This window comes from Acanthisitta chloris, unplaced genomic scaffold (genome assembly GCF_000695815.1).
Source record: "Acanthisitta chloris isolate BGI_N310 unplaced genomic scaffold, ASM69581v1 scaffold33706, whole genome shotgun sequence".
NCBI lineage: Eukaryota > Metazoa > Chordata > Aves > Passeriformes > Acanthisittidae > Acanthisitta > Acanthisitta chloris.
The window spans coordinates 15424-25644 of NW_008678125.1; the positions used below are offsets into that span (position 1 = coordinate 15424).

Here is a 10221-nt window from a genome sequence, read left to right on the forward strand (position 1 = left end):
GGAGAACTCTGGAATATAAAGTTGTTCAATCCCCTAAGGGCAAAAAGGCAATTCAAGCTTCCCGGAACAACGTCAAGAGCAGTAATAGCTTCCAGTGATATTAGAGTAGCATAGTTTTTCAGAAGATCAACTGTAATGACCTTCATATCCTGAATTTAGATTCAGAGGTTGTTGACACAACCTTATTAACACAGACAAATGTCTCCATCTTCACTTATAATATCCTCAGGACACATAATTTAAGAATGCTATAATGCACAAATGCCACTGTTACTAAGACAAAGAACAGCAGGGGAGGTTAATTTCTACATAACAGTTCCATTGATAAGGAAGAAATATGTGCAAGTGTTCAGGAAAGTTGTGGGCACGGGATGATTAAAACTAACAGAAAAATGTTCCAGTGAATAGAGTCAAAACGCAGTTCTTTAATTTTTAAATTTGCACAGCAATAACAGAGACAAACGAGCCTCTGAAATATTTTGGAAAATGTCACTTTGCAAACCTTGTAGATTGCTTAAATGTTTATTAAAGTGGACCAAAAGCCAAAATTCTCTGGGTAAAATAAATACTTTGTCTTTGCTAAGTAACAATATTTGTGAACAAAACATAAAACTATAATTTTCATGTGTCAAACATAGTAACATTTAAGATTAAATGCTGGAGTCAGACTGGGCACTTTTTTTCATCTTCCTATTTACAAGCTGCTCATTAAGACCATTTACCTCACGTTAGCTATTAAAATGACTAACATTTTTAAAGTTTGCTCCATGACTAAAATAAAAACAACAGAAATGTCCTTTTACCATAACTTAACAAAAAGCAGAACCATATTTTTGCTATCTAGGAGAACATACTGTTATAAATACAGCTGTTTTTCATCTACAATTATATAAATAACAAACATGCTGCCATTCACAAGGATTTTAATAGATGACTATATATAAGCAATATTACGAACTAGCAGAGGATGGGATGAGTTTATCTTTCATTTTTATTGTACTTATTCAGGACCTTTGTCTTCATCTGAAAATTGTGGAACAGACTTCTTTGCTACAACATTATCCAGTCGCTGTCCTTGCAGGTACGGGTTCACACTCTGAAAAAGTTTAAAATTATGTAAACTTATTAGAAACAGGGAAACATATAAAAGGTAATTAGAATCAGTGAATGTATTTATATATTTCTTGTCTGTCAAATACTTGCAGACCAGAAAAAAATTGCTTCCAGGAATTAAATCTAAAAGTCAATCAATGTTTCATTTTCTAATATATTTTTTGTGCAAGAATTTAATTCAGTCCACTAAAAGGAATACAAATGAAGGAGGACTAGCAAGAATATGGGACAGTCTGAATTAAACACTGCCCTTTTGCTCCACTCCTTTCCTCAGCTCAGCACAGAAGCAGCAGCAGATCTAACTCCCTAATTCTTGAGCCAGGACAGAACTTGTTAGAGAAGTGTATGGGTAAGCTTTAGCTTAAATCACTGGTCTCTGATGGACATTGTGCTGGGAGACAAGTTAGAATCACAATACCATTTTGACCAAAGTCTCTTCTTCAGCCTGTCTCCTCTCCAGGAAACCCCTCCTTGCTTTCTCTCTTGATGCTGAGATAAAAAACTGCTGGCACAGAAGCAGAGCCAAGCAAGGTTTTGGCATAGAAAATGGCTTTCATACCACTGCCAGAACAAGGGAATGCTGGAAAGAAGATTCCTGGAGAGGGTTTAACTTCGTTTTGCACTATGCAAGCAGCACAGTGTGTGGCTGAAGATGAACAGAACCTGTCTCAAAACTGTCTGAAGATCATAGATGGATTAAGGTAGAAAGCCTGTGCTTGAATTGTGTCTATATCAGTGGAATAAAATGTATTTACTGTATTTGTGTGTAGCAAGAAGCTCAGTGGAGCTTCAGTATTGCATATTATTTACACCCGCTGTCTGGCCCCTTACAGTGTCAGTGTAAATAAAACTCAAGTATCTACTTTCTCCTTCACAGATACAGACAAATTCTAGTATGCTGGTTTTTGATGCCAATAACAATTGTATGCTTAAGGACAAACTTTGGATGAATGCAAATTTTCCAGTATCTCCTGATCCTTTTCAGGCTGCCTGTGTCACAGAAATTACTTTTCTTGAGATATTTCTGTGAATCTTTCACCAAACTTAGGAATTAAAAAATCTATCCCAAGTATTTGTTGAATCTCTGGGAAAGATTTGGTCTTTTGTCTGTCTTCAAGTTTAAGTCCTTGGGTTTTTCCAGATTTGTGGATTCTATCATTAATACTTAATCATAGCACAGAGGAGCCCTTTTGCTTACTTCCATTGGGATTTTAGTGTTTTGCCTGCCACAAGTGAAAACAAAAATACTAAGAATCAGAAATTAATGTGGAAAAAACTTTGAAAATAAACTAACTCTAATTGAATGCTTTAAATTGTTAGAAATACAACACATGTAAATGATTTTTTTGTGTTTGTTTAAAGAAGTTCTGTTTAATGTTAATTTAGTGAAATTTGACTGTTGCATAAACTTCTAGGAATTATTTGAAGTTTCTTAGGAAGATTAATTGGTCTTTTTCTTTTTCGATGGTACGTGCTTGCTACTTTTTGAAATAAAGTAGAAGAGAATTTGACTACGTAAAAATTTGAATCCTTCTGAACTGGCAAAACATAATGCAAACATTTTGGCTAAATTTGACTAAAAAATGTTTAATCCTATGCAGCTGTGCAGAATTCAAAGTAATGCAAGTTCCTGAGCACATTCGTGCACAGCTCTGAGCCCATTGCAACATGACTCAGTGATTACAGAAGCACTCCTGACACTTCAGGATATTACATTCTGGACAGGGCTATGCTCATGCACAGAAATTTTAAAAAGGGAGAACTGCTAATTAAAATTAGACATCAGTATAGGCTTCCTTTTCTTGCTCTGCATATGTTGCAAAAAACCCCAAACTTAGAATATGTACTTTCCTAGACTCTAGTAGTGCCTGTTACACTATAGTATTGTGAAGACACAACAGTTACCATGTACATGATTACATAGGACTTGTTTTAAGCTACAGTGGGGACATTCAGACTGATCTGTTGCCAGATCCTGAAACTCTGTGCAGAAGAGCATGAGTGGCAGGGAGCACAGAAGGCAGGAGGGGAATCCAGTGGACTTTTTGGTTTCTGGAAAACTATACTCTGCTGGTGCCAGCTCTAGGTTATCCTTCTGCTGATAAAGTGAAAATTCTGTATTAAGCATTAAAGCATTAGTAATAGTTACAATATTGCTCTAAATTTACCTGAATTTGCCATTTAGTGATATGCCTGTGCTAGGAAAATAAATCTGCTGCAGGGCAAGAAACTGTGGCTTCACCTTCAAAATTCTGGGCTACCCCTGGCCATGTAGCTGTAATGTCTCTTCAGCTCTTACTCCTTTTGTATCCAATTACATCAGTCAGCTCGCAGGCAGAAAATGTTCTTTTTTTTTCTTTTTTTTTTTTACAATCATTTATATATTGCATTAATCCTACTTTAACATGCTGTTCTAGCTATTAATAAATATTCCATGGAACTATTTCCAGAGTAAATTCTGCTTACTCAAAAACTAAAATCAGGTGCCTACCATTTTTGCTTTTTGACCAACAAACTCAATCAAATGTAATCAAGAGGCAGATACCAAGCTTAAGAGAGATCATTAACTTCTGGTTCAATGGTGTTGATTACCAATGATGTGTGAAGTGTAAGAAATCAACCTGTATTCTCCCTTTCTAGCAAAGACTTACAGTTTAAAAGTTAAATAATCTTCGCTTATGCTTGTTACTTTAAAATAAATTTACTTTTTTTTTTGCAATATAAATTGTGCTGTCAGATTTTGAAAAGTTACTTTCTGGCAGAAAGCTAGATCTTTTCTTTTTGGTAAAAAATATACACTAGCAGCAAAGCTAAGGACTTCGACTCTGCCTGAAAGTGATTTGTTTGGTTGTGTTTTTTTAATAAAAGAAAGACTGACACTACCAAAAAAACAGGGAGGGACGGTAGCAAGGTGTTCTCTGTAATGTGTGGATTGCCTTCCTTGTTTCAGGAGCAGAATGATGAGAACCCATTCATCTTTGTCTTTCAAATAAGTGGGACACAGAGTTTCAGCTGAGGTAAATTAGCTAAAGAACCACCTCTGCTGTCATTTACGCCCAAAAACATGTTCACATGTATAGATAGTGGTAGTTAAATTTAATAATATTTATAGTAGGGAGCTTTTAAATTCTGTTTTAGAGACAATTTTAAATGGTTTTATGAAAATAGGATCAATTTAAAAACACAGATAAAATGAGGCTTTAAAAATGATGTTCTACATAAAATGCATCTTCTGCAAGTATTTAGAGAAATAAATCTTGTGTACAGTCCTGAAGCCACCTGTAGGAGTTTTACCACAGAGATTCCATGAGTTTGCACATTATCTAAGGTATAATACAGATGCATTAGACTAACTCTTCATTTCAGCAATATGATTTTAATTCTTATTAGCTCTCTAGATTATGCAGGGGCTATAAAGTATTCCAGCAGTTACCCTCTTTCTTCTTTTTGGACCACCATTGATCTTCTCAAAGAGTAAATTCTTGCTCTGGAAGTGAAAAAAAAAAAAAGTCACAGCCATCATATTCATTGCATTCTTCTTTTAAAATAATACTCTTGCTGGTAAATATTAGCAAGTTCAGAGGGGTTTTATGGGAAAGATAAACCAGAAATAAAATTTTTCAATTCTTCTGGAGCACTCACAGCCTTATCAACAGTTTAAGAGTCAGTAATTTTCTGCTATGTTATCATCAGTGTTAGGGATTAAGTCCTTCAAGTATGTGCTGTTGTAATCATGTTATCATAGACTCATAGAATCAACCTGGTTGGAAAAGACCTCAAAGGTCATTGAGTCCAACCCTACCGTGGTTACTGGACCATGGCACTAAGTGCCACATCCAGTCTCATCTTGAAAACCTCCAGGGCTATAGTCTAGATGTGCCCGATCATGTGATGAATGGTATAAATACATATATACTTTAAATTTGAAAAAAAAAAGGAAAAAAAAGACTTAAGAAAAAAAAAAAGTAAGAGTGGGAGGGAGAAGGAGAGGAAGCAGGAGTCCTGCCTCTGGTACATCTTCTATACATTTGAGGTGACACAAGAACAGGAGCAAAAAATACTTGTTTAACAAGGGATTTTCTAATTCCTTTTAAAAACAGCAATGGGCATCATTCCTACCGTTTTGTTGTCTTTGCTTATTCCCTTCCAGATATAAACACTTTCCAGTACAAAGTTCTGCTGAAAGGGGTTCAGGGCCAACTCTTCCTTTGTTTAAGTAGTGCCCTCAATAAAGTTTCTAAAAACCATTTGGTCTATAACATTTTTAATGGCAAACCTTTTAAAAACTGCCAGAAACGTCTTGGCAGAAGAGAAAGTTATGATGATGAGAAGAGAAGAAAGAAAAAACTCCAAGACAAAAAACCCCTCTGACCATAGTTTACATAAGTGCATCCACATATTGTTGTATTTCATACAAGTAGTGAATTCTAATAAAGTCTGGAATAACACACACATGCTCAACACATTTTGTTTCAATTGTGTATTATGAAGAAAACCAAAACCAAACCCTAACCTGAAAATGGAAGGAGAGAAGAATAACATGTATAAAAGCAGAAGACTGTATAAACAAGGCCATTAATTCTGCTATAAACAACTGACCTAACATTGATTATATAAATAGAAAGTGTAATTCTAGCACAAGACAAATTCACCAAACACTTCTACCCTTTCTGCAGCCTTGATATGAGAAAAAACAAACATTTTCAAGTGTTACAATGAAATCTGCCAAAATTGTCTGCTTTATATTTCTCATGTTCATTAAATCCCAAATTCACAAGGCCTATCTCTTGCCCAACCTCACAGTTACTTCGTCTGAGCTGTGCCAAAAGGGAACAGAGATGAAGTTGGCCAAGGAAGACATTCTTGGCTAGTCATTTATGCAAACTCACTTCAGGAAAAATTAAATTTAACATTTTAAAGAAACTCGTGGATACATAAATTATTCTCTTCAGCAAACAAAGCACCACTGAAGCCCCACTTTGTAAACTATTTGACCTTATACTGTGCATTAGAGGAAAAATGGTGTTTCTGAAATAAAAAGAATTTCTTGACTACTGTAACTAACACTTCTGTCACTCAGAAAAATTTTTTGTCAATTGAACTCTTCCTGCTTAAGAAAGTCATACTTTGTTTAGTCGGCTTGGGAATGTTTTAAGACCATAAATACTACTTCAGCATTCTGTGGAGTACAAAACAAATAAGGTTGTGGAGCATGAGCTAAGAACATACTTGTATGGCAGTAGCAATCCTGAAAATATATTTCACTGGACAATGGCCTCAGCTGATCAGCCACCAAAATTTGTGCATGAAGTACCATGCTCATCCTTCACTGAGAGGTTGTTGGGGATGAAGGCACAGAGTTTCTCCAGTTAAAGATACACCTCATATGGAGACATGCTGCACGTGATTTGCTACCTTCCCCTCACTCCTGGGGCTTCCTTTGCACTCTCCTGGCTACTTGGATTAGTGCACTCTGGGTTGGGATTTGAGTGGGAAAAATTCAGAAATTAAAATGCTTGCAACCAACTAAGTAATGCCAGAGAGATTCACTCTTTGAAGTATTTCAGACTTCACTGAATCTTCAAGTCAGTAATAGTCAGCAGCTGTAACCTGGATCTGCACAATTATTGAGCAAAACTGAAAAGCATCAGCAAGGTTGCACCCATTCAGGAGGGCACTTTTTATTTTTTTGAGTCAATTTACAGTCTTATCAGGAGAATCAAGCATGACAATTTCTATTACACCAAGCATACTACACTGAATTCTACAGTCTGTACAATCTGTACAATCTGAAATTGAAGGGTGGAACCTGACCTACCATAACACATCCTAATAATCACCATTGCCATCCAGATATTCAGCAGCAGGTAAACACAGATGCACTTAGTGTTGCTCCCTCTAACTTAGATGGAGTAAAAAAAAATTCTGAGTAACTAGTTAAGGTTTCTATTCAAATTAGGAAGCCAGAGATGGTAACTTCTTTAACAAGGGTTTCAACTTCCTAAAATATTTTAAGCCCTGCTTCCCATTTGCCTTTCTTCGTACTGTCTTGGATCCTTCCACTGTGGCTGATAAGTAAAACTGGCATTATTTCTATTCTTAGAGTGAAACATTATCCATTGCTTCAATTAAAAAAGGAGTGTTGCAGAAAAACATAGTTGCTTTTAATTTTGTATTGATACTGATACTGATGTCAGAAACCACAGCTGAACTTCCCTTCTCTTTTCAAGCCCTGTACATGGTAGTGGTTAACACCTTGAGTTTCAATAAATAGCAACTTAGATCTAAGTGGGTTTTAGATTTGTATTGTAAGTTGTATATTGTACACGATCTTTGTGCATGTCTTTCTGGGTGCCAACAACACTTCTTCAAACCATCTTGACCAGAGACAAGTTGCAAGATGCAAAAATGTCAGACTCAAATGGAAAGTATCTGTGTCCTGCAAGGAGAAGTCTGAACTGAAGGGAAAACCCCCTGAAATCCTAGAAACTATAGCTGTACACTGGTGTAGAAACTTCCAAAAGTCCCTCATCTTACTACTCCCACTGTCCTCTCTACATTTTCCACATATGAAGAGTCATAGTGGCTGGGGAGGAGAGTATAAGCTGTGTATCTCACCATATAAATAGAATCTGTTCCCAAGACTTTCCACAGGTCAGCATATTGATACATGGGGAGTTGCCCCAAAGACAGGAAAATTCTTCCTCTTTCTTCCCACTCCTAACACAGTATACATTTATTATGATTTATATATTTGTATCTTCATGTGTAATAGCAGTATTTACACATAATATTTAGCATTTACCTGGAACCATACACTTTGCTGTATGAGACAGTTTCTAGACTTGTTTGACCCTTCCTTATAAAATGTGTCTTATTCACAGAGTATCACAGAGGCCCCGCAGTTTTGCAAGCATGACAGTCTGTCATCAAAACAAACCAACCAACCTCTTTCTGTCCCATTAAGCCAAGCTGGCCTTTTTTTTCCTGACCTGCTAATGTAATTTGGGTTTTACTGGTTACACTAAGGAATGCACGTTGGCTCCTGGAGAGGACAAATCACTAGGAACTGTAACACTGCCTCAACTGCTCTGTGGTAGGAAAAGGCAGGGGAGAAGCTGCCCTGAGAGCTGCAAGCTCACACCAGCCAACATGGGTTCAAGCTCTGTGGGCTTCAGACAGTGGTGACAGCCTAGTGCCTTCACATCATTCAGGAGTTGGTGGAAACACAGCCTGTAAGTAAACAGCCATCACAGCCCCTGGGCTGTTTGATCCTAGGCTTTGCGTCAGGAGAAGCTGGAATTTTGGTGGCTGGGGGCAGTGGGAGGATGAAAATGCACAGTTACCCACTGGGCAGCCCACAGCTAGCTGTGTCAGTCATTTACAACCTAATGCAGATGACAGTAAGTGACCTAAAAGATCTGATCTACTTTATCTCTCCTTTATAAAGTCTCAACTAACTTTTAGAGCACTTCTCTGATTTTTCCAGAGCATTAAAAATATCAAAACCAGCCTTAAAAACAGATACCACAGTGTTCATATTTTTAACATGTAGTAATATACAGTGAGGAGGTGATCAGGGCAGTTCTGGATTTCGGCAGAACATTTACTCATGTATATGAGCAGCTGTTTCATCTCTGATTGAAAAGGTCTGGAGCTGGCTAAGCTGCAGCTAGATATGATTACTGCTTAGTACATAAGAGTCTGTTTTAATCCATGCATGAGTAGTTTTTTCCTCTGAATTAGTAGTGATGGATGGAGACACGAAAAAAGACCAGGATTCACTAATGATTACCTACCATTTATGAAGTGTATATGTTGCTGATGGCAACATAGTATGTACACTTAATTCTGAAATATTACTATAGGCCAAAGATTTACAGAAGTGCTTTTTAGTCTTCAAAATGGTGTTATGAAAGTAAAGCACTTATGAATAATAAGAAAACTAACAGCCTTATCTGGCATAAAAAAAGAAAGTTCACCATCTGGTGTTTTTTAAATGAAAACTTTTGATGGTCATTACTTGGAGTGCAACAAGTTTCCAAAATTTGGATTTTTGGCATGATTCTCTCTAGAAATTTAGCACTCGCGTAAGTAGTTAAGACTATAAAACTTACCCTGGTTTGATTATGAATGATCAATCATTGTCTCACAATTACAGCAGAAGAGGCTGCCAAACATGTCCATTTATCGATATATGCTTACAGAGCACTGGTTTTAGGACAATCTTAAATAAAGTGCTATAAAAATGTAAAATGAGATTTCATTATTTGCTCTAGAAGCATAAATTATGATCACTGTTACTGTTTTCCTGGCGCCTGAAGATGGATTTGGGATTGGACATTTTAACTGATGTGATCTAAGATTAAGCAACAGGGCTTTCTTTGGAGCCTCTAGCCTACGTAAATAGTCTAGCTGCTGTTATTGAAGACCTTGTATGCTCAGAGCAAGATTTTTGTCCTCAGTGTAGCTCACTGTATTTATTGCATGTGATGTGTCATATAGGTTTTCAGTATAATATAGCTCACAGCCTGAGTAGAGGAAGAAGCAGCATCATGTCCTCCAAAATTCTTAAGCCAGAGAGGATTCTTTTGAGCAAGTTATCTGGTCCTAGATATTTTAAGGTGTTAGGCACTGCTGCACTCCATCTATTTTTATTCTATTCTAGCATTTAAATAGCTGAACAGTGAATAGTCACTGAACTAAGATATTTTTAAATCTTGCCCTAAAATTACTAATTTTGATTGCATGTTCACTGTAGCTTGAAATGTGGTTTGTTGCATTTATTGAGCACATACATAGCTGTCATGCTTTGGGACAGGTAATAAACCAAGGATTTCTACTTTCTATTTTTATGGGGTATTTATCACTCATAAGCATGAGTTCTGTATTTTTCAGGGCAAATTCACCTTTTTTTGAGAGGTATCTCATAGGCTGATGATTTTTACAGCAATAAGCACAATACTCTACTTATGGTTTCACAGTATCCCAACATAGTAGACAATACCCATTACACACAGCAAAAATAAGCAAGAAGCATATACTCACCCACTTGCCCATATTTGGATAGTCATGCTCTGGATCAAAAAGGTGTTGGTGCAGTTGATA

At 36.6% G+C, this 10221-nt stretch overlaps 1 protein-coding gene across 1 annotated transcript in view; it reads right to left on the reverse strand.

Moving 5' to 3' along the window:
• Window positions 1-230: 230 nt before the first annotated feature.
• SCG5 (secretogranin V (7B2 protein)) overlaps window positions 231-10221 on the reverse strand; it is a 26994-nt gene continuing 17003 nt past the window's right edge. Inside the window, 3 exon segments of the mRNA XM_009076766.1 lie at window positions 231-1096; window positions 4547-4600; window positions 10162-10221. The exon segment at window positions 10162-10221 is cut by the window's right edge and continues 12 nt beyond it. Of these exon segments, the coding sequence (XP_009075014.1) occupies window positions 1001-1096; window positions 4547-4600; window positions 10162-10221 (210 nt within the window). The 3' untranslated portion in view covers window positions 231-1000.